This window comes from Solanum verrucosum, unplaced genomic scaffold, assembly GCF_900185275.1.
Source record: "Solanum verrucosum unplaced genomic scaffold, falcon-dt-bn FXZP01001278.1, whole genome shotgun sequence".
NCBI classification, from domain to species: domain Eukaryota; kingdom Viridiplantae; phylum Streptophyta; class Magnoliopsida; order Solanales; family Solanaceae; genus Solanum; species Solanum verrucosum.
Window position 1 is genome coordinate 662187 of NW_026020317.1, and position 24543 is coordinate 686729.

The 24543-nt window shown below is 41.0% G+C and overlaps 3 protein-coding genes and 1 pseudogene across 4 annotated transcripts; 1 reads left to right on the forward strand and 3 right to left on the reverse strand.

The window, feature by feature from the left end:
• Nucleotides 1–9232: 9232 nt before the first annotated feature.
• Nucleotides 9233–16810, reverse strand: LOC125835334 (uncharacterized; annotated as a pseudogene).
• Nucleotides 16811–17710: 900 nt separating this feature from the next.
• On the forward strand, nt 17711–19599 carry LOC125835345 (DNA-directed RNA polymerase V subunit 7-like). 2 transcript variants are annotated; one of them, XM_049514465.1, is made up of 2 exons: nt 17711–17730; nt 18942–19599. In XM_049514465.1, the coding sequence occupies exon 2, from the start codon at nt 18952–18954 to the stop codon at nt 19492–19494; it is 543 nt and encodes a 180-aa protein (XP_049370422.1). In that variant the 5' UTR covers nt 17711–17730; nt 18942–18951; the 3' UTR covers nt 19495–19599. The 2 variants fall into 2 exon arrangements, with proteins under 2 accessions (XP_049370422.1, XP_049370423.1); XM_049514466.1 differs by lacking the exon at nt 17711–17730 and adding an exon at nt 17967–17988 and having other exon boundaries at nt 18942–19495.
• A 1160-nt stretch (nt 19600–20759) lies between these two features.
• Nucleotides 20760–22151, reverse strand: LOC125835268 (receptor kinase-like protein Xa21). The gene has a single exon (XM_049514397.1). It carries the CDS (start codon nt 22149–22151, stop codon nt 20760–20762), a length of 1392 nt encoding a protein of 463 aa, XP_049370354.1.
• A 34-nt stretch (nt 22152–22185) lies between these two features.
• Nucleotides 22186–23642, reverse strand: LOC125835269 (leucine-rich repeat receptor-like serine/threonine-protein kinase SKM1). Its single transcript, XM_049514398.1, has 3 exons — nt 23341–23642; nt 22755–23002; nt 22186–22691 (listed from the first exon to the last, which is right to left on the reverse strand). The coding sequence occupies exons 1-3, from the start codon at nt 23640–23642 to the stop codon at nt 22186–22188; spliced, it is 1056 nt and encodes a 351-aa protein (XP_049370355.1).
• Between the last annotated feature and the right edge of the window lie 901 nt (nt 23643–24543).

Genomic DNA, 24543 nt, shown 5'->3' on the forward strand with positions numbered 1-24543 from the left:
ATGATATCACAATATATATATATATATATATATATATATATATATATATATATCTGTGTGTGTGTGTGTGTATACATACATAATTGCACAATATCAGTTAAGCAAAATTATTAGTTGGGGCATTTATCGTAATTATTTAGTGAGATATCAATGTAAGGAGGTATATGTAGGGCTGGATGTTCAGTCGGTTCAGTCCGATTTGTAAATTTTGATTTGATTTGATAAAAATGTGAAACCAAACCAAATTGAAATAAATTTTATTCGGTTCGATTATCACAAATTCAATTTGATTTAGTGCGATTTGATTTTCAGTTTAGCCTCATTGAATAAACAGTGATACATTTTCAAAATTCAACTGTTTAATTTTTTCAAACCCTCAAGTTCTTACAAGTCATATCCAATTGTACTGCTTTGCAGATGTTTAGACAGTTCAAGAAAAGTTTAAAAATTGATGACTTTGGAAGATTTTTTTATAAATTGATACCATTGTATATAAAGCTTATCGTTATCCCTTATGACTTCAACAGAGTCAATTTACGCTCCTTCTTCGTTTGTCACCAATGCATCTTTTGCATCAAAACCAAACCTCTGGCCTATAAAATAGATAATGTTAGGATTGTGGAAGAACTAAAAATAGAAAATAATTTTCTTGAAAAGCTATCTGCAATGCCTTTTGAGTTTTGCTAGTGAATCGGGAAGCATTATCAGCCTTCCTTCCAGGTTCATTGCACTGACTTCTTCTCCTGACATTAGGATGACCTCTATATATGTAAACTCTTGTTTTTTGTTCTTGTTCATGCCACTTATGATCAACTTCACCCATAGACGACCTAGCCTGAGCACTGAACAACGATTGCCTGAAACTTGAAAGTAAGTCGAGTGTCGACTCACAAGTTTAGGGATTTTAGTTTTTCAATTTCAGATTTGGGAAAACTAGGCCACATTTGAATATGGGTTGTGGGCTTAAGTAATTTAGTTAAGGCTTGTATATTGTAGGGTGTAAAGAGTATATATACAATTTCAGTTTTTGGGTTAACCAATTTAAATTAGCTAAAAAACTGAAATTTTAAAATTTGAAACTGAAACCGACCAAACAAACTGAAAAAATAGAAATAGAAATTTTATTTTTTTTAGTTCGGTTGGTTTTTTTGGTTTAACTATATTATGCCCAGCCCTAAGTATATGTTTGTAATAATTTGAATTTATGGAGCATTTGCTTAGTTTCCCAATTTAAGGATGCTTCAATCAATTTAGCAGAAAAAAGTTTTTAAACAGTTCTTTACCGTATGTATATTTTCAGCTTTAGCACTTCTATCCATACACAGTTGCTTAATCGTAAATTCAGCTCAACAAATTCTCACTAAAAGTTTCTCAAATCCACCTTAACCTAAACAAGCTCTAAAAGGACATATACGCAACATGCCCAAACAACTAGCAAACAGAGGGGTCAGGTTGGGCAACGGGAAGAAAATCTCTTTTGGAGAGATGACTGGTTAGGGAATGGGCCTTTGATAGATCAATTTCACTATATGTTCATTTTATCCTCCTTTCCTGATGCTACAGTTGAAGAACTTTGGACTCCACAAGGATGGAATATTGTATTCAGAAGGCTCCTTAATGATTGGGAGATCCCAAGAGTTACTGATCTCTTTGGTAAACTCGAAGGTTTCTCAGGCCTAAAGGAGGAGGAGGATTCTCTCACTTGGATAGGTGGCACCAAGGTTGTTTTCTCTGTGAAAACAACTTACAACTACTAAATGGATTTGGAGCAGTTCAATCACCCATGGACATGGAAAGAGATATGGAAAGCGAGAGCTCCTTTTAAGGTGATTTGCTTTACTTGGCTAGTTGTTTGGAAAGCTTGTCTCACTCATGATAAACTTCAAAGAAGGGGTTTTCATCTATGTTCTAGGTGTTTTCTATGCCATCATTCGCTGATTGCTTTTCCTTGTGGATAGAACTCCATTCTAACATATAGACATACCTTTTAGAGATTCTCCAATTTCTTCACGTGGCTCCACTAGATGTCAGGTTCTCCATGTTGATAGATCACCTTCTCCACGTCCCAGCTAGCTCAACCTTTCTAACATGCGTGAATAACTTTGCATGTCTCATCTCATATAAGGATCGTCACCATTCAAAAGAGGAGAAGGTTTCAAAATGATTGACAACAAGACAGGATCAGCTTGAGATCGCAGGCCAGCTGCTTCCAACTAATTTAGAGTGCTGGATGATCTCGTATGAAATACATTAGCAATCCAGTACGGTATATTGTTCAAGAACTAATAGTAAGCTCGGAAAATTTTCATATGCAAGTGATCTAATACACAGCGAAGAGGTTTTCACCAAGCTAGGTTCATCTGATGTTAGTGTTGACACCCAATTTTGACCCTCCCTGATAGGAATTAATTCACGAGCTTCTTAATTTTTAAACGATTTAGAATAATTAGCTTTATAAAAGTCAAATAGTTTCAAGGTTATTCTAAAGTAATTTCAGTCGGTTTTTATAGTATTTCGAATGATAAATATATTTCATATAATTATATACGTAATTAGTATGTTTTATAAATGTTTGAAAATCATATCAAAAGATTTTTACTTTGTTAAAAATAAATAATTTATTAATTTAGTTCTAGTTTGAATTGTGGTTTTAGTTTTGGATTAATAATTTTATAGGTAAATCGATTAATTTATGGTAAAATTAATTATTTTATTTCGTTAAGATTAAAGAGCTCATAAATTAATTATATTAACCCGTCTTATTTGACTTCTAGCCGAATCTATCCTAATTAACTAAGTTTGGCTAAATTCTTAAATTCAATTGGCAATAATTGTAATCAAATGGACCTAATACTCAATTCCAATTCAACCTCTTTTCTACCTTACCTTAAACCCACTTGAGACCAAACTTGGGCCATCTTTCACTCTTATCAGCAGCCCACCAACATTTCAATTTAATCCCCATTTTTTTCTCCAATGTCCAGCCCACTCTCTTTATTCCAAAACCCAGCCTACCAATTAAATACAACATCATATGCCAAAAGAAATTAAAGACCCACCAATTCTAACAACATTACAATACATACAACAACAGCATACCAAACCGACCTAGCCCCCTGTACATTCTCGTCTTCTTCCTCGCGCAAAACCCAGAAGCAGCGAAACAAACGAAACCCAGAACCTCAAATCAACCCAGAATTGCGACCCGAGCCCAGAAAATCAGGCAGCCGCGTGGCTCTCTCCTCTCTCCTTATCCCGTTCATACGAGAATGCCAGATGTCTTCATCTCCTTGCCTCAATCGTCTTTCGCTCGAATCGGACGGTTGCAATCATTTTTCTGTTGGAGGATAGTACAAGAATCTGTTGCCTGGCCTTACCCTCTAAGAGCAATTCAAAATTCGAATTGAAATCTGCTCGTTTCCCCCTTTACTCAGCTCCTATTTCTTCTATATAAACTCTCATCTACTCTCTGTTTAGGGGGGATTTTGGGCGGCGAAATTCTTGACCTAAGAACGGAGAGAAAATATTTTTTATTCTTGGGCTATCTCGAGTAGTTTTGTTTAGTTAGAGTTCGTCGAATTCTAGCACAGTTTAGTCGTGGTGGTTGTGGAAGCTCCTCGTGGCTAGCTCATCTCGTCCCAGATTTACTGCCCAGAAGGAGGTAAACACTTCTTATAATTTATGTTTAGTTTCAGTCTTCTTTATGGATTTCGGTTTATGTGTCCTTAAAAGAGTATTATGGATTGATGGGTATTAGTTAGAAATCGTTTCTTCTATTCTATTTACCGTTGATATGTTCATTATGAAATCTCTCGGCTTCCTCTATCTTATCTTTATTGAGTGTTGAATATGTGAAGTTTTAGGATATTGAAGTAGTTATCTTAGCATGTTTTTAGGCTCAATACATGATGAATGGATTTCGACATGAACTTGGCTGCTCTTATATGAGAATTTTAGATGTCTTTAATTCCCACCCTGATTCCCTGTGGTACATAGTCATGTGATTCATCACCTTGTGAATTTGTTCTCGCTCTTTGGTTTGTTTTAGATGATAGTCTGTTTCCGGTTCATTCCCATTTAAGTTTTAATTCATCTAAGCTTGACTTACTCATTGATTTGCTCTATTTTCAAGTTATCTTCATGCTAGTGTTGTTTCTTTTCTAGCTATGCATTAATGTAATCAATTGGACTTATGCTTTCTCCAAATCTCCTTGTTAATTTATTTTTATTTCTTCAAGCAAATGAACATGATCTTTGAAATGTTCCAATTCTTTTTCTGTTGCCATTTTCTACTTGAAGTTAGTTGTTTTAATCAAAAGATAATGTTACAAATTTTATATTGAATCTTTTCTTTACTAGTTTTGCATGTTCCTTCCTTGTCTTAGCTTAAATTTTGAAAAAGTGTGTTAATAACTTGATTTCAATTTTGGCTTGTATTCATCTACAAATGTTTGTTGCCCACTGTCCTTGATTTTTCATTCCCTCTTTTAAGATAAAATGATTGTTTGACAACACAAAATTTTAATATATTAATTCGGTCTAATTCTTTTCTATGGGTTACTTAGTTGATTGAGTTGGTGTTAAAGTTCTTTAAATATGCTATTTTCTCAAGTCATTGGAAAAATTAAGTTCACTAACATGTTTTTTTCCTTTTTTTGTTGAATGCGAACCCCTCTTGAGTCCGTGGGGACTCCGCTTCCTATCCTTGCATTTTGGGGATTTTGCTTCTCTTTATCGAGTCCAAATAGCCAGTGAACAGGTTACAGGCAGTACAAGGGCTGGAAATTGAATTTTCAGATCCCAAAAAGCCCAAAAGAGGGCAGTATACATGATGTATACAAGGGTATACACAAGTATACATAGAAAGAACAGCGATATACAGATCTGGAACGACGATACAGGTGCTGAAAATTTGAAGTGGGCTGTCTACATTCGATATACAGTCCGATATACACAAAAATGGATCGAAATACGGCCTATATACATCGATATACACCTTTTGTATACGCAGGTCTTTGGGGCGAAAATGGGCCTAAATTCCAATAGATTTGTCCCAAATTTGGGCATCCTCTTGTTATTGCTATTGTGTATTTGATTGTATTAACTCTCTAACCCTTTTATGTGATGTTGTTTTAACTTAATTAATTCCCAAAAGATAGCCATATCTAGTTTTGCATTCTAATTTAAATATTCATATTCTTATCTATCACTTAGTTTTATTTTATTTTAGTTGTCTTACAACATATGAATTGATTACCTTTTAAAATAAAATAAAAAAAATTTCCCTTTAGTTTATCCCTCTTCCCATAAAATATGGATTTTATTACTTAATTTATTATTATATTTTTTTATTATTTTTTTTCTAAAATTAGTCATTTTAGTCAAATCACCGGTTAACCGCAAGTTAGCAGACATTCCGAGGGTCTAACACCTTCTCGGAATGTACATTGAACTTGGAACTCTTTTATTTTCAAGTGATTTTATCTGTTTAAATCTTTTGAAAAACTTAAGATTTTTTTCTTGATTTTTTACTAAAAAATTAAGTGGGGACTATGACATTTTGGAAATTCGATTTCTCTTAAACCATAAGTTGAATCGATTTTTTGAAACTTAATCATTTTTTCTTTTATATATATTTTCGAATAAAACAATTAGCATCAATAGCATTATACAAATGAATGGATCCTTAAGTTTAAGCAGATGAGACCAGAAGAACGTTCATTGAATACTGAATATGGATTTCAGTTAAGTGGTTCTTTTCTGTTGTGATAAATATCAAAAGTTTACCTCACTAACCCATGGCAGTTGAGTATTCTAAGAAAAGCTTAGTCATACCAAAATCATGGAATGTGAAGGACATGGAGGATCGACAGATACAGAGTACACAGAGCATGAACCTTTCCTGATGGCTTCAAGTCAAGCTCCAAAAAATAACATGCAAATGGATGTGTGAATGATTGTACTTTCAAAGCATTTAGGGGAATAACTTAAAAGCAGACACATGCTGATGGAGGTGCAATGGAAGTCAGATGATTTTCCATGCTCTTTTTTCATAGATTATATCAACCCAAATGTACTTGCTACTTTGAGTAGTACAACTACCAAAGGTTCGTTTTCCATATTTTGCTTATAACAAAAACTACTCCAGCATGACATGTTCATTGCTTTCTTCTCCTTCATTTCAGAAATTACAGTTAAACTACCAGATAAATGAAGATACCACTTGGTTTAATTTAAATTTCCAGAGCTCAAAGCAAAGGACTTGAGTCTTGTGTCACGACCCGATTTCTCAAGTCATGATGACACCTACTATAACCCACCAGTAGGTAAGCCAACCCGTAACCCGGAACAACAAGTAATGGGTCTGAGGGTAGAAACTAAACAAGAGTAGGCAAATAACAATATAAACAGGCGGAAGCAAACCAAAAACATATATACAAATAAATATCCCTCCCAGAACCTGGAAGTCACTAGTACAGAGCTACTAACAAAATGAGTACAAGTCCCAAAAGTGGAAACAGAGACTGGACTGTCTCGAAAGGTAAAAGACAAGTCTATATATACAGATGGAGACTGAAATAGTACAAAACGTCGTGTGCTCACTCCCGTCTCCGAATCAATCTGCTCCAAGCTCGATCAACGCTGGCTACTAGTGCCCGGACCTGCATCACGAAATAGATGCAGAGCGTAGCATGAGTACCAAAACAACAGGTACCCAGTAGGCATCATAGGCCGACTGAACTTGAAAAGTAAAGGCAATATGAAAAGAAGGAATAATACAAACCGAGGTCAAGAGCGGAAATCTAAGTAACAATGGAATGCACACGAGTGTATAAAGAACTAACTAAAGTAATCTATAAGCTAACTACACCTAACTGGACCCCCATAAGCCCAGAAGGTACACTCGTGCGCAAATTAAATAAAAACCCGAACGGACCCCCATAAGCCCGACGAGTACACAGAATAACTATAACTAAAGAGAATTGCATAAAAGAACCCAAGAACGAAGAACATCAAACCAGAACCTCAACCCTAATTAGTAGAATCTGACAGTACGGAGGCCGGACCTCGAACCGGATGCTCACAAGAAATATCCAAGTAATCAATCACAAATATCAAGTATATGAGGCCGGAACTCTAACCGGATGCTCTATATAGTATCTGGGAAATAGAGGCCGGACCTTAAACCGGATGCTCTATATAAGTATCTGGGCAATAGAGGCCGGACCTTAAACCGGATGCTCTATAAAGGTGCCAATGTAGCTGCTGAAAGAGTCTCAATCGATCCATACTCATAATTGTCCATGAAACACCGTCCACACATAGCCAATCAATGTAAGTCCTTGGAACCAAATCGAAAATCAAATTCAAACCGCGAAGTAGAACTAGTGTCGCCGATGTAACTCGTGAAGCCGTAACATCGGGGAAAATAAGGATAACTAAAGTCGGAGCAAGCGTATTGCCTAACTAAGGCCCAAACTATCAGACTCAAGTCTGCTATACCAGTCTACAGGGATCTAAGTCGGCCGAGCGACGTCGGGGCAAAACTAAGGCCTATTGGATCCGAATAATGTATTTCTAAGGCAAGCCCTAGTCAAACCTAAACTAAGGCCCAACATGCTTCAAATAAACAATAATTAAGCATGCAAGCCCTCCACATAGCGAGGAGGGTCCGTTAATAACACAAAGCATGCTCACAGTTACCCGATAATTCCCGAAATAGGCCGAAAACATGATTTCTTAACACCTATGCAAGATTCAATAACTACCCAACCCAAATCCCAACTAATCAACATGCATTCACATTCTCGAGCTCAATCTAAGAGAGGAAAACCGTAGCCTACCTGTAGGCCAATCACACGCGCTCCAAAATCACTTTTCGGAGCTTTCCCTTTCTGAACGTCCTCGAAACGCTGCCCCGCTATCAAAAATAGTATCACAACGTTAATACGGTCGTTTAGACACCAAAATCACAACAAACGGAGACGGGTCAATTTTGGAGTCAAAACGGAAATCGTGGGACCCGCACAGGAAATTCTGAAATTAACCCCAAAAGTGGGTCCTAACCAGTTCCCCAGCTCATGTCCCAAAATGGGACACAATTCGGGGCTCGGGAACAACACAATATCAACAAGCAACTAAAACCCAATTTTTCTCAAAAATTAGAAATGGGACAGCAGCTAATTCAGCGTATTTACCAAAAACGGGCGATCTACAGTAAAATCTAACAACACCACAATGTTCTCCTCGAAAAACCACTCAAGATAGCCTCAAAAATCACCAAAATCGGATCTAAAATGGCTAAGAAAACAAGTCTCAAAAATTTCCAAAATCAAGCTCACAAAAAGGGTCTGGCAGCAGGTGTTTTTCGAAAATTACCTCAAACGGGGACTCCAAATCACTATCCGAGCTCACCAACACGTTGTCCTCGAAAAATCTCACAACTTAGCCTTTTGGATCACCCAAATCGGTTGAGAGATGAGAGAGAGATGAGGGTTTGAAGTTTGGGAAATGTTGCTGATTTTCTGCAATTTATTGCAGAAATTCTGCAATTTCCAAAACTTAAAACTCCGACGGGGTGCTCCGATCTCGTTCGGAACCCCGTGCACGCAAACGAGATATGCAACCATACCAAATTCGATATTCCAGACTCAACGGCGCAGTCGAAATTTCCATCAGAGGTCATTTCGATAAAAAGTGGGTCCCACTTCCAAAAGCCTTTTAAGTCAAAACCCACAAAAGGGCTCGGAAGATATCGAAAACCTCCAGACACAAAAGAAGGGTCAATCTAGACCAAACTCGACATTCCGGAGCTAACCACGCTGACGGAATTCTCATCCGAGCGCGTTTACTCAGAATGTTGACCAAAGTCAAACTTAGGCTAAATTAAAGTTAAAACGCCTAATCGCACCGACTCACACTGAAAACCTCGGGAGTCATGTCGACCATGCTACTAGCCTAAAATGACCCTTCCGGAGCTGATGAAATCGTCAGAATTGGATTCCGATGTCATCTTCTTGAACTTTTGATCGAAAATGATCGTTCAAGGTTCATAAGCTCCAAAACACAAAAACTCGCACCAAGACCAAACGAACGACCAGGTGACCGAACTGTCAGTCCCAGCAAGTCATAAATGACTTGGGGTCGCTATAGGAACGCTCTAAACGACACACAGAAGGCAAGACACAGAAATGACCAGAGGGTCATTACAATATCCACTACTAAAAAGGACTTTCGTCCGCGAAAGAAAGGATCAAGAAGTACCTGAAGGCTCAAACAAGCCGGGAAACTGCTCTCGCATCTCCTGCTCGGTCTCCCAGGTAGCCTCCTCGACTGGACGATGCCTCCAACGGACCTTAACAACAGGAATGGCTCTCGAGCGCAATCTCCTCACATCTCTGGCTAGAATGGCAACTGGCTCCTCTACGAATGTCAAACGATCATCCAACTCGACTGCATCATACTGGAGCACATGGACTCATCAGGAACATACCGCCGCAGCATCGAAACATGAAACACTGGGTGGATGGCTGAAAATACTGGAGGTAGGGCCAACTCATAAGCAACCTCCCCAACTGTCCGGAGTATCTCAAAAGGCCCAATGTACCTGGGGCTAAGCTTGCCCCGCCTCCCAAACCTCATCACGCCCTTCATGGGCGACACACGGAGGAATACCCGGTCACCAACAGAGAATCTCAAAGGTCGACGCCTCTGATCCGCATAACTCTGGTGCCTACTCTGAGCCGTCCTGAGCCTATCCTGAATCACCCTCACCTGATCCAGGGCCTCCTGAAGCAAATCTGTACCACGCGGCCTAGGCTCTGTAGACTCAAACCAACCAACTGGAGAGCGACAACGCCTACCATATAAGGCCTCAAACGGGGCCATCTGAATACTAGAGTGGTAGCTGTTGTTGTACGCAAACTCCGCCAAAGGCAAGAACTGGTCCCACTGACCTCCAAAATCCATAACACAGGCCCGCAACATATCCTCAAGGACCTGAATAGTACGCTCTGACTGACCATCCGTCTGTGGGTGAAATGCTGTGCTAAGGTGGACACGGGTTCCCAACTCCTCCTGAAAAGCCCTCCAAAAGCTGGAAGTGAACTGTGAACCCCGATCTGAAATGATAGAAACAGGCACGCCATGAAGACGGACTACCTCCCTAATGTAGATACGAGCCAACCTCTCGGCACTGAAAGTAGTATGAACAGGAAGGAAGTGTGCTGACTTGGTCAATCGATCCACGATGACCCAAATGCTGTCAACACCTCTAGAAGTCCGAGGCAACCCCACAACGAAATCCATAGTGATACGCTCCCACTTCCACTCTGGAATGGGTAATCTCTGGAACTCGCCACCAGGCCTCAAATGCTCGGCCTTTACCTGCTGGCAGCACAAGCAACGGGAAACAAAGTCAGCAATATCTCTCCTCATGCCACTCCACCAGTAATGCTGCCTCAAATCACGATACATCTTCGCTGTGCCCGGATGGATAGAGTATCTAGACTCATGGGCCTCAGAAAGTATCAACTGTATCAAATCTCCAACTCTCGGAACACAGATGCGGCCGGCAAATTTCAACACTCCATCAGGATCTAAGGTAGCCTGACCACCATCACCCGCTAACACTCGATCTCTAAGGGCCACCAAGTATCATCCTCAAACTGGCAACCACGGATCCTATCAAGCAAAGAAGACTGAACTCCCATAAAGGCCAAGACGCGTCTAGAATCTGAGATATCCAACCGAACCATGCTATTAGCTAAGGACTGAATGTCCAAAGCTAAGGGTCGCTCCTCAACAGATAAGAAGGCTAGACTACCCATACTCACTGCCTTCCGGCTCAAGGCGTCCGCTACCACATTCGCCTTGCCCGGATGATAGAGAATAGAGAGGTCGTAGTCCTTCAGGAGCTCAATCCAACGACGCTGCCTCGAATTAAGGTCCCTCTGGCTCATGATGTACTGAAGACTCCTATGATCGGTATAGATCTCACATCGAACTCCATACAAGTAGTGCCTCCAAATCTTAAGCGCGAAAACTACCGCCGCCAACTCCAAGTCATGAGTGGGGTAGTTGCGCTCATGGATCTTAAGCTGCCTCGATGCATAAGCAATAACCCGGCCCTGCTGCATCAATACACAACCCAAACCAACCCGGATGCGTCACAATAAACTGTGAAGCCCTCACCCTCAACTGGAAGAGTCAATATAGGAGCGGTGGTCAATAACTCCTTGAGCCTCAAAAAGCTCGCCTCACACTCCTCTGACCAAACAAAGGGAACATCAACACGAGTCAATCGAGTCAACGGGGCTGCAATAGTAGAAAAGCCCTCAACAAAGCGTCTGTAGTACCTGCTAGTCCGACGAAGCTCCGAATCTCAGTAACTGAGGTGGGCCTGTGCCAATCACGAATAGCCTCAATCTTCGCCGGATCAACCCTAATACCCTCCTTGGACACCACGTGCCCCAAGAAGGCTACAGACTCAAGCCAAAACTCGCACTTTGAGAACTTGGCATAAAGCCGCTGATCTCTCAAAGTCTGGAGCACTATCCTCAAATGCTGCTCATGCTCACTCCGGCTCCGCGAGTATACCAGTATGTCATCAATGAAGACGATGACAAATAAATCAAGGTATGGCCTGAACACACGTGTCATCAAGTCCATGAAGGCGCAGGGGCATTAGTCAACCCAAAAGACATCACAAGAACTCATAGTGGCCATAACGGGTCCTAAATGCAGTCTTAGGGATGTCTGCTGCCCTAATCCTCAGCTGATGGTACCCGGACCTCAAATCAATCTTAGAAAACACGGCGGCACCCTGAAGCTGATCAAACAAATCATCAATACGAGGCATGGGGTAACGGTTCTTCACCGTCACCTTGTTCAGCTGCCTGTAGTCAATACACATCCTCATAGTCCCGTCCTTCTTCTTCACAAACAGAACAGGAGCACCCCAAGGCGACACACTCGGACGGATAAACCCCTTACCTAAGAGATCCTCTAACTGAGCACTGAGCTCCCTGAGCTCTGCAGGAGCCATCCGGTAAGGCGGAATAGAAATAGGACGGGTGTCGGGCTCCAAATCTATGGCAAAATCAATGTCACGATCTGGAGGTAGCCAGGTAGGTCTGTAGGGAACACATCTGCAAACTCTCTAACCACAGGAACTGAGTCAACTGAAGAGTCATCTCTACTCACATCTCGCACATAAGCCAAATAAGCTAAACACCCAGAAGCAACCAACCGTCTAGCCCGCATAAAAGAGATGATCCCTGTCGGTGTGTGACTATAAGCACCCTGCCACAACACTGGGGAAATGCCAGGCATCGCTAAGGTAACAGTCTTGGCGTAGCAATCCAAGACCGCATGGTAAGGGGATAACCAGTCCATGCCCAGAATCACATCAAAATCAACCATATCTAGCAGAATAAGATCAACTCTAGTATCACAACCCTGGATAGTCACTAAGCAAGATCGCAATATCTGATCCACTACTAAGGACTCACCCACCGGGGTCGAAACATGAACTGGCTCTGCCAAAGACTCAGACCTCATACCCAATCGGGGAGCAAAATAAACAGATACATACGAGAATGTGGACCCGGGATCAAATAATACTGTAGCAGGCTGATGGCATAATAAAAGCGTACCTGTGATAACATCGTCAGATGCCTCAGCCGTCGCCCTCGCCGGGGCTGCGTAGAAATGGCCCTGAGCACCTCTGCCCGATGCATCTGATCTACCACCTAGCCTGCCTCCTCGAGCTCCGCCTCTGGTACCCTGTCGGCTGTCCCGACGACCCTGGTCCTGACCACCACCTCTAGCTAGAGGGGGCACTGCTGAAACTGGTCTAGGTGCAAGGGGAGCTGGTACAATCGCTCCTCGCCCTCGCCGGGGGCACTCTCTGGACCAATGGTCAGGAGCACCGCAATCAAAACACCCCGAAGCTGAACGCCCTGAAGTAACCCGACTGCGGTAGGAAGGGAGGGAATCTGATCCCCTCGAACTCTGGCTCGTACTAGGACCCCCCTGGTGATACTGGCCTCCCTCAGAAGCAGGTAATGCCGCCTGAACAGGACGACTGGACTGACCCTGCTGGAACCTCTGGCGGGGCCTATCATAGGAGTCTCTCCCTCTAGTCTGGGACCCGCTGTAGCTGCCCTGGTAGCGTGCCCTCTTATCGCTGCCCCCTTGGGCCTCGCGATGAATATGCTCCATGGATCGGGCATGGTCAACTACATCAAGAAATGAACGGCCGGCAGAAACTAAATGCTCTGTGTCGACCCTCAGACGGTACCGCAACCCACGTACAAAACAACGAACTCTCTCCTCCTCCGTGGGTAGGATCATGGTAGCATGTCGAGACAACTCATGGAATCTCGTCTCGTACTCTGAGACGGTCATAGGGCCCTGCTCCAATCTGGAGAACTGATCACGAAGCCTATCCCTGACGCTCCGTGGCATGAACCGGGCTAAGAAAGCCTCTGAGAACTCACTCCAAGATACAGGAGGCGATCCAACTGGCCTGGACTCTCGATACGAGCGCCACCACTGCCTGGCTGGCCCACGAAACTGATGAGCAGTGAAGTCGGCTCCTCTCGACTCCAAGAGGCCTAATGACTGTAGCTGCTCCTGACAAGTAAGCTGGAACTCGTAGGCATCCTCCCCCATCGCCCCTGAGAATATCGGCGGTGCCAACCTCTGGAATACCCCGAGCATCTTCTGCTCGCGCAGTGGCATTCCCCGTCCTTTAAGTCTGACACGACCGCACATGAACTGGTGGCGGCTGAACCTCTGGTGCCGCTGCGGCAGGCTGACCCTGCGGCGCTGGAGCTGGTGCTGGTGTTGCTGGGGCTGGGGCTGCTGGTGCCTGTCGCATCTCCCCAATAGCTGCTAGTATCTGAGTCAGCAGAGCATGAAGATCAGGAGCTGCAGCTGCAGCTGGTGCAGGTGGTGGCTGGGCTGGCCCCGGCCCCACCGGATGTGGAGGTACATATGCTGCCTGAGGCTCCTCCTCCCTATCTCGGGCTGGTGCTACGGCCCTGCTCGACCTCGGGGTCGACGTCTACCCCAAGCTGAGGCTCTGCCTGCAGACCCGGGTGCGCCACCCCTGGCCGCACCACCTCGCGAGCGAGCCATCCTGCGAAAGAGTGAAACAAATGAGATTTCCAGAAACCAATAAGACACACGATGCACGAAAGCGAAACAAAAGAGGAAATTTTCCTAAGGACATCCTGTAGCCTCCCGAAGATAAGTTACGGACGTCTCCGCACCGATCCGCAGGACTCTACTAGACGTTAGCTCTGTACAAGTGAGACCGATAAACCTGGGGCTCTGATACCAACTTGTCACGACCCGATTTCTCAAGTCATGATGGCACCTACTATAACCCACCAGTAGGTAAGCCAACCCGTAACCCGGAACAACAAGTAATGGGTCTGAGGGTAGAAACTAAACAAGAGTAGGCAAATAACAATATAAACAGGCGGAAGCAAACCAAAAACATATATACAAATAAAGATCCCTCCCAAACCTGGAAGTCACTAGTACAGAGCTACTAACAAAATGAGTACAAGTCCCAAAAGTGGACAACAGAGACTGGACTGTCTCGAAAGGTAAAAGACAAGTCTATATATACAGATGGAGACTGAAATAGTACAAAACGTCGTGTGCTCACTCCCGTCTCCGGATCAATCTGCTCCAAGCTCGATCAACGCTGGCTACTAGTGCCCGGACCTGCATCACGAAATAGATGCAGAGCGTAACATGAGTACCAAAACAACAGGTACCCAGTAGGCATCATAGGCCGACTGAGCTTGAAAAGTAAAGGCAATATGAAAAGAAGGAATAACACAAACCGAAGTCAAAAGCGAAGTCTAAGTAACAATGGAATGCACACGAGTGTATAAAGAACTAACTAAAGTAATCTATAAGTTAACTACACCTAACTGGACCCCCATAAGCCCAGAAGGTACACTCGTGCACAAATTAAATAAAAACCCGAACGGACCCCCATAAGCCCGACGAGTACACAGAATAACTATAACTAAAGAGAATTGCATAAAAGAACCCAAGAACCAAGAACATCAAACCAGAACCTCAACCCTAATTAGTAGAATCTGACAGTACGGAGGCCGGACCTCGAACCGGATGCTCACAAGAAATATCCAAGTAATCAATCACATATATTAAGTATATGAGGCCGGAATTCTAACCGGATGCTCTATATAAGTATCTGGAAATAGAGCGGACTCTAACCGGATACTCTATATAAGTATCGGCAATAGAGACCGGAACTCTAACCGGATGCTCTATATAAGTATTTGGGCAATAGAGGCCGGACCTTAAACCGGATGCTCTATAAAGGTGCCAATGTAGCTGCTGAAAGAGTCCTAATCAATCCACACTCAGAAATGTCCGTGGAACATCGTCCATACTTAGCCAATCAATGTAAGTCCTTGGAACTAAATCGAAAATCAAATTCAAACCGCAAAGTAGAACTAGTGTCGCTGATGTAACTCGTGAAGCCGTAACATCGGGGAAATAAGGATAACTATAGTCGGAGAAAGAGTATCGCCTAACTAAGGCCCAAACTATCATACTCAAGTCTGCTACACCAGTCTACAGGGATCTAAGTCGGCCAAGCGACGTCAGGGCAAAACTAAGGCTATTGGATCCGAATAATGTATTTCTAAGGCAAGCCCTAGTCAAACCTAAACTAAGGCCCAACATTCTTCAAATAAACAATAATTAAGCATGCAAGCACTCCACATATCGAGGAGGATCCGTTAATAACACAAAGCATGCTCACAGTTACTCGATAATTCCCGAAATAGGCCGAAAACATGATTTCTTAACACCTATGCAAGATTCAATAACTACCCAACCCAAATCCCAACTAATCAACATGCATTCACATTCTCGAGCTCAATCTAAGAGATAAAAACTGTAGCCTACCTGTAGGCCGATCACACGCGCTCCAAAATCACTCCTTCGGAGCTTTCCATTTATGAACGGTCTCGAAACGCTTCCCCGCTATCAAAAATAGTATCACAACGTTAATACGGTCGTTTGGACACCAAAATCACAACAAACAGAGACGGGTCAATTTTGGAGTCAAAACGGGAATCGTGGGACCCGCGCAGGAAATTCTGAAATTAACCCCAAAATGGGTCCTAACCAGTTCCCCCAGCTCATTTCCCATAATGGGACACAATTCGGGGCTCGGGAACAACACAATATCAACAAGCAACTAAAACCCAAATTTTCTCAAAAGAATAGAAATGGGACAGCAGCTAATTCAGCGTTTTTACCAAAAACGGGCAATCTACAGTAAAATCTAACAACACCACAATGTTCTCCTTGAAAAACCACTCAAGATAGCCTCAAAAATCACCAAAATCGGATCTAAAATGGCTAAGAAAACAAGTCTCAAAAATTTCCAAAATCAAGCTTACAAAAAGAGGTCTGGCAGCAGGTATTTTTCAAAATTTACCTCAAACGGGGACTCCAAATCACTATCCGAGCTCACCAACACGTTGTCCTCAAAAAATCTCACAACTTAGCCTTTTGGATCACCCAAATCGGTTGAGAGATGAGAGAGAGATGAGGGTTTGAAGTTTGAGAAATGTTGCTGATTTTCTGCAATTTATTGCAGAAAATCTGCAACATTTCCAAAACTTAAAATCCCGACGGGGTGCTCCGAACTCGTTCGGAACCCCGTGCACGCAAACGAGATATGCAACCATACCAAATTCGATATTCCAGACTCAACGGCGCAGTCGAAATTTCCATCAGAGGTCATTTCGATAAAAAGTGGGTCCCACTTCCAAAAGCCCTTTTAAGTCAAAACCCACAAAAGGGCTCGGAAAGATATCGAAAACCTCCAGACACAAAAGAAGGGTCAATCTAGACCAAACTCGACATTCCGGAGCTAACCACGCTGACGGAATTCTCATCCGAGCACGTATACTCAGAATGTTGACCAAAGTCAACCTTAGGCTAAAATTCAAAGGCTAAAACGCCTAATCGCACCGACTCACACTGAAAACCTTGGGAGTCATGTCGACCATGCTACTAGCCTAAAATGACCTTTCCGGAGCTGATGAAATCGTCAGAATTGGATTCCGATGTCATCTTCTTGAACTTTTGATCGAAAATGATCGTTCAAGGTTCATAAGCTCCAAAACACAAAAAACTCGCACCAAGACCAAACGAACGACCAGGTGACCGAACTGTCAGTCCCAGCAAGTCATAAATGACTTGGGGTCACTATAGGAACGCTCTAAATGACACACAGAAAGCAAGACACAGAAATGATCATGAGGGTCATTACAGGGGCGAGCGAGATCTAGGAGAGGGGAATGAAAATATATGTATATATACAATTTTCTCTCGCTTTATACAAACACAAACGCACTTTATATATGAAAAACGAGAGAGGCGAGGGAGAGAACGAGAGTGGCGAGCAAGATTCACCAGGAGAGAGGTGAAATAGCAACAGTTTGCTATGAGGTACAATTAAATCAAACTATATTTATAACATTTAATTTGAATTTATAATTTACTATTATATACAATTTTCCCTATCAAATATGAGTGGGTTAAATTATTACCCATTTTCAACCCGCCCATTTGCCACCACTAATCACTAATTGAGCTGAACCCAATTGTAAAGTTCCCGTACCTCACTATCTCCGTCTCCAACAGTGCCGTCCACCAAAGGTTAGTCTCAGCTGCCGTCGCCGGTTCTTTTTCTTCTTGCTTTCTATGTTAAGAAATTTTCAAATTGTTTCCTTTACTTGTTACTTTCCGATCATGCAATGTTGTAGTATACTGTAACATAAATCTAAGTTTCTTCCATTTTTGCCGCTGTTCCGCACACTTTAGAAGCTTAAAAGCAAAAGTGAAGTCCCAATTTATCTTTTGGCACATAAACCCTGCTGATTTTACCCTAGTCATTGAAAGTTTTCCTAACCCCAGGTAAATATGGGGCAAATATTGGATCCTTTAATTTCCCTCGTAATGTTCTTGATTATTCGGTGGTTCCTTTTTCTTATCTAAATTTACTCTTATATAACTGTAATTGCCTGTCTGAAATGCCTATGCTTTTTGACTCTGGAGGCTGATTGAAATATGGGGCATTTGATAAATTCGAATTTGGGTTGGTTTTCACATGTTGCCCAAAGCTCAGTGAGAAGGATGGATATGTGTGTTATTCATTACGAATTTCAGTTTTATCTACTTAACATTGTAAATATAATTTGACTGGTTCGAAAAAAAAATTCCACCCTCTTTTCTTAAGGTACCAACTCATGCTGGGCATTGAAACTTCCCTGCAGTTGGCTTATACAAGCGATTTGATGATTTGAAAAATTCTTTCTTTGTCAGTGGGAAACTCTCTATTTCACCATTCTACCTCCAATGGTTGGTTTAGCCGAGTTAGAAGAGTTTCATATTGGTGTAAATACTCTTATTAGAGATGTGGGGTGGCGTGGGGGTAATATCTAATTAATGACGATGTTGGAACAGCCTGATTGTTGTATTCTTGTATGAGCTGATAAAGTCTATCTCACAGGAGTGAACTAGTGTAGTCTTCTATGTTTGCCTGTGATGTTTCAAGCCAATCTCTGCGACTTATATGAGGGAAAGATGACTGATACTGCTAGTTAAGACACCGCGTCCAATCCTTGTACCATTCTGTCTTTTGCAGTTCCATACCCAGTACCTTTGGCACCTTAACAGTGTGTGAGGATGTGAAATCTTCTCCTGATGGATAAATTACAGTGGATGTGCACTGCATTTCTTGTGGTTGTGGCATATGAAATTCAAAACATTTTCTTGAACTTCCATACTGGAATTACTGTGACTGCATGGTTTCTTTGAAAGGCTCATATTTCCCTTGTTAAAGCCCACTGTGTTTTGATTTGTGACAGGTCCTTTAAAATGTATGTGAAATCTCAGTTGTCATGGAATGTGATAATCCCTGCTGAGAACCTTGATGTTGAAGGCTTAATGCTTCAGAAGGCAATAGTTATTCGCCTCATGGATGACTTTGCTTCCAAGAAGGCTTCAAAAAATCTTGGTTACTTTATGGCTCTCACTTCATTGGAGAGGATTGGAGAAGGGAAAGTTCGAGACCACACTGGTGATGTGCTTTTCCCTGTGGAATTCAGCTGCCTTACCTTCAAGCTATTCCGTGGAGAGATCTTGGAAGGGGTTGTTGACAAGATCTTGAAGCACGGGGTCTTCTTGAGATGTGGCCCCACCAACAAGGTATACCTCTCTCATCAGAAGATGGCGGATTACAAGTATGTGCCTGGAGAAAATCCTATCTTTATGAATGAGAAGATGTCAAGAATTGAGAAACACACTGTGGTGCGTTTCATCGTGTTTGGAGCAAGGTATGTGGAGGCGGAGAAGGAATTCCAAGCAGTTGTGAGCTTGGAGGGTGATTACCTCGGACCCATCTCACAAACTGTTTCTTAGATTTCGGTGAACAACTGTGATTGGCTCATTTCAGACATAGACCAGTGACATGTAAAAAACTAATGTCTGTAGCAATATCTGTGTTTAGTACTGTTTTGAATTGAATGTGACATTTTTTGTTGATGTTGCTGACCTTCTCTTTAGTGTCTTTGGTTGCTTAAGCCCTCAAGTGGTCATGCAAATGTTTCAAGGCATAGCATGTCTTCAGAGATACATTTACTTGTTAAGGTGATAAACCTTTTCTTAAATTACCTTTCCAAAGTGTCTAGTTCTCTTGACTGATATTTCTCTCTAGTTTGTTTTAAAAAAACAAGTAGTGATACTTTGTAAGGTACTATATTTTTGTTTGTGTATGCAAAGACACGTACTCATTAAGGGTTGATCTTGAGAGAAATGAATGATATGGAAAGGTTCTCTCTTTACCTACATGAGATATGAGCATAACATGTCATGGAGTAGTATATTAAATTGGTAATGAACGAGGAAGAGGAAAAGTAAAAATGTTTTAGTTTTGGTTATGCACAAAAAAAGATGGAAATTAAGAATAAGAAAAGGGTACAAAAGCTATCAGCAGCTTTTGTTAGCAGTACTCTCCAAAATTATAGTAATTCATCTTGAAGTATGAAAACAAAAAGAGCTTTAACTTAACATATGCTACACAATTTCCTGCAATAACGTTAGAGAAACAATTACTGATGGTTAAAGCACTGAACTTTAAAACCTTTTTTTCTCCAGCAGAAATATTAGAAAGTACCTGATGTCATGTTGTTAGGTAGTTCAATAATAGGAAGAAAACTTTTGTTTGATCTTTTTCAATGTTGTTACAACATCAGTCCTGTTCATCCTTTCAACTGGAATACTAATTGTGCAATTCATGGCTAACTCCATAATGAATGACACACATTGCAGCTTTTGACTTCTTAAGTTCTCTTCATCTAGTGTGAGTAAGTCAGCATCTATGATTTGATCCAACTCATCAGGAAGTGAATTATGCACCCAGCTTCTCAAATTCAAATCTCCTGCGAACATTTTATCTCTGGGTTTCTTCTTGGTAAAAGTTTCCAACAGCATGATACCAAAACTATAAACGTCAGACCTCTTGGATATAAGGCCTTCCAGACCATACTCTAGAAAATAAAAAAAATAAAATATGTCAGCATTTTTAACACATTATACCATAACACTGTTACTAGTTAAATAAAGCATTCACCTGTAGCAATGTAACCAATTGTCGCAAAGGTTGTAGTGTGAGCAATAGATTCTTCTTAGGTTAAAAGTTTCGCAATGCCAAAGTCAGTCAGGTGTCCCACCATGTTGTTGTCAAGTAATACGTTGCTAGGCTTCAGATCACAATGAATAACTGGTACTGAGTAACCATGATGGAGATATTCCAGAGCAGATGCAATATCAACCATGATATTCAATCTTTGCATCATACTTGAACAGAAATCTCTAGAATATAGAAACTTGTCTAAGCTCTCATTTGGCATGTACTCAAGTATCAATGCCTTAAAATCCAAGTTACTACAGCTGCTAATGATCTTTGTGAGATTTCTGTGACGAAGATTCCGCAAGATTTCACATTCTCTATCAAAGGTTTGAAATGTACCTTCCATCTGCACATCGAAAACTTTAACAGCTACAATCATCCCATCTGCCAATGTCCCTTTGTAAACAGAACCGAAACTTCCACTACCTAGCAAGTTAATTTCATCAAAGCCCTGAGTTGCTCTTTGAAGTTCATAGTAAGATATTCTTGGTGGTGCTACCTCAGCCAACCCCTCGTCTTCTGCGTTGACTGTTGTGCCCCGATGTCTCATCAACACGAAAGCTATTGCTGAAGTTAGCACTATCACAGAGATAACTGAAAAGGCAACTACAATCCATATCATTATTCTTTTCTTTGACTTAGAATGATTCTTTGAATTAGAAGGACAAGCTGGGAAATGCTCTTGAGAGTTACCACACAATCCTTCATTCGACATGAAAGATTGGTAAGTGAGATTAACTAAAGGTCCTCCACTCGGAATTTCTCCGTGTAACCTGTTGAATGAGACATTAAGGGAGCGTAGTTGCTTAAGTTCTTCTAATGACTTTGGAATCACACCAGACATTTTGTTATATGAGATATCCATCGCTTCCAAATTTATGAGTTCCCCAAATGTGTCAGGAATAGATCCTTCAATTCTGTTATGAGCCAAAGATAGTTGAGTCAATTTCTGTAGACCTCCCAATGTGCTTGGAATGTTGCCTGAGATGTGGTTTCTGGAAAGATCCAAAAGTGTTACAGCCTTGAGGCTTCCAACTTCTAGTGGAAGAGAACCATTGAAGAAATTAGAAGACAAGTTCAGCTTTAAAATGTCTTTGAGGTTCCATAGACTTGAAGGTATGCTAGCAGAGAAGTTATTGGAATCAAGATAAATCTCCCTTAGAGAAGTCACATCCCCTAAGCAACTAGGAATATTTCCCCACATTTGATTTTGTGAAAGGTTTAGCATGCCCAAGTTGGGTAGCTCACATAAAACAATTTGGAAAGGACCACTTATTCTGTTTGCACCAAGTGAAAGCCGTTGAAGGTTTTTCAAAGAACTTATCGTTGTCGGGATAATTCCAGTTAAGTCATTGTCATCCAACTCCAAAGTAGATAACTTTCTCATATTTCCAATTTCATCTGGAATTTGTCCCTTGAGGTTACAGCTTATTGCCGAAAATATAATTAAGAGAAGAAAGATTGCCAACAGATTTGGGAAGCATTGCATTTAGGGGATTGAAAGACAATACCAATCTTGGCAAGTTTTCACAATTGGCCAAAGGAGTAATGAAGCTCAAATCACTTGTGAAGGAGTTACCGTACAAGTTGAGATTTCTAAGTAGTCTTAAATTTCCTAGAGATTCGGGAATTGAACCCGTAAGTTCATTTCCACCTAGTTCGAGAAATTCAAGCTTAGACAAATTTGAGATGGAACTAGGTAAAGCACCATTGATGTTATTTCCAACTTGATAAATTCCTTCGATATTAGTTAAGCCATTGCCTATAGTGGAAGGAATACTACCCGAAATGTGGTTTCCTAAGATTCCCAGAACTACAAGAGATGAGATATTGAAAATGCCAATAGGGATCAACCCTGTAAAGTCATTGAAAGACAAGGAAATGAACGACAACTCAGGAAGGTTACCGACTTCATCTGGAATTACACCTGCAAAATTCAGTAAGATTAGGATCTGTAAAAGCTTCTACAAGACTAAAATTTTAACATGACGTGAATTAGATATATTTCTGTACCTTTCAGGGTAATTATTTGAAAGATCAAACCAGACAAGCATAGTCAAATTATCAACCTGTCTTGGTATAGGTCCTTCAAGCATGTTATCACTCATAAATAAACGTCCAAGTGATGAAATGTTGAATATGGTTGAAGGGATTGACCCTGTTAATCTATTATTATCCACGAACAATAACTTCAAGTTATACAGATGACCAATCTCATCAGGAATTGTGCCTGTCATACTGTTAAATAGAACTATCACATAAATGGTCGAACAATTCAACTCTCTAAAATGCACAGATTTCTTTTCTCGAATAAACACTTTTAGCTTCTAGAAGCTTGGCCAAATAGGCTATGAACTTGCTAGAAAAATGGTAAACATGTACCTTCTAACTTGTTTTGTGAAAGATGTAATTGTTGCAGCAGGTGTAAGTTACCTAGTTCTCTTGGAATTGTTCCAACAAAGTTATTTTGAAACAACATTAGTATTTGAAGCTCGGAGCATTCAGATATGTTTCTTGGTACCTCTCCGCTTAACATGTTGTTGCCAAGTGCAAGCCTTTTCAATCTAGGAGCTCACCAGTTAAACCGGTACTTGTGACTTCTGAGATCCAAAATTTCAAGTGTTGAGGTGTTAAAGATGGAGAGCACATTGAGTAATTTGTTATATCTCAAGATGAACCATTTCAAATTTGGAAGATTGGCTATTCCTTTTGGTATTTCTCCGGTGAAGTTGTTGTAACTAAGATCAATGTCTCTCAACTTTCGCGAAAGAAGCAACTCTGGTGGAAGTTCACCGTGGAAATTGCTTTTGCTTAGATCAAGTGAAACAAGAAAAGAAAGGTTGCCAAGTTGCGGTGGGATGGTACCAGTAATATCCATATATACCTGATATATTCAGTTCAATAACTCTGTGATGACGAGAGCCACAAGTGATTCCAATCCAGTTACAAACTGAGTTAGAAGAAGACCAGTTTGTCAAGAGAATGTGATTAGTATCTGAAGTGATGTGTTCTCTCAAGGCTAGAAAAGAAGATTGATCTGTGCTGATATTCATGGCTAAGCATGTCGTTATAACATGAAGAGATATTAATAAAATTCCTAGAAGCGGAAAGGAGGAGGAGGATGTTTTCTCCATTGATGAGTTTTCTGGTTTGATCATTGCAGCAATATAATGATCTATACCTATTGAAACTGATTAGATTTATAATCGAAAATATAATGCTAGTACATAGTTCTATATTATTGAAACTAATTAACAACATAATACTTGCAATTGTAAAATGCTTCTAGCAACAATTTAGTCCGTTAATTGTGCAAGTCTTCATGTTAGAAATGTAAAGAAAAAGGTTGAAAAAATTATTCAAGATCTGGTAGCTAGCTAATAAATGCTAACAAATTAAAATATAAGTTTATGGCCTAAGTAATATATTACTCGACTAAGGAAGTTGACTTTGCACCATATATTGAACTAAATTAATCTGTTACTTAAAGAGAAGGAAACTTTGCTAATGGTGAGATGTTGCTAAACACAGCAATCTAGATTTTGGCATAGAAAATTTGTTTGTGGTTATCAGTAAACAGACATACAAAAGAGTGGAATAAGAGTTGACTCTCTAGCTAGGTTGTTTACTTTCATAGGTTGGATCTTTGCATCAATACCCTAAACTATTTGAATTAATGAATTTATTCCAGGCTTCATGCAGTCATTAAAAAATTAACTATTTGAGTTGACTCTGCCCTTTTTCGACTCACTATTTGCCCCACTAGTTGGGCAGTTGCC

Coding starts and splice junctions, on each gene's coding strand:
- LOC125835269 (XM_049514398.1), bottom strand. CDS start 23,642: ATGGATATTACTGGTACCATCCCACCGCAACTTGGCAACCTTTCTTTT. Junction 23,003..23,340: donor CACAAGTACCGGTTTAACTG/GTGAGCTCCTAG, acceptor TCTATTTAACAG/TATGACAGGCACAATTCCTG. Junction 22,692..22,754: donor CAGAAATATATCTAATTCAC/GTCATGTTAAAA, acceptor TGAATTTTGCAG/GTGTAATTCCAGATGAAGTC.
- LOC125835345 (XM_049514465.1), top strand. CDS start 18,952: ATGTATGTGAAATCTCAGTTGTCATGGAATGTGATAATCCCTGCTGAG.
- LOC125835268 (XM_049514397.1), bottom strand. CDS start 22,151: ATGAGAAAGTTATCTACTTTGGAGTTGGATGACAATGACTTAACTGGA.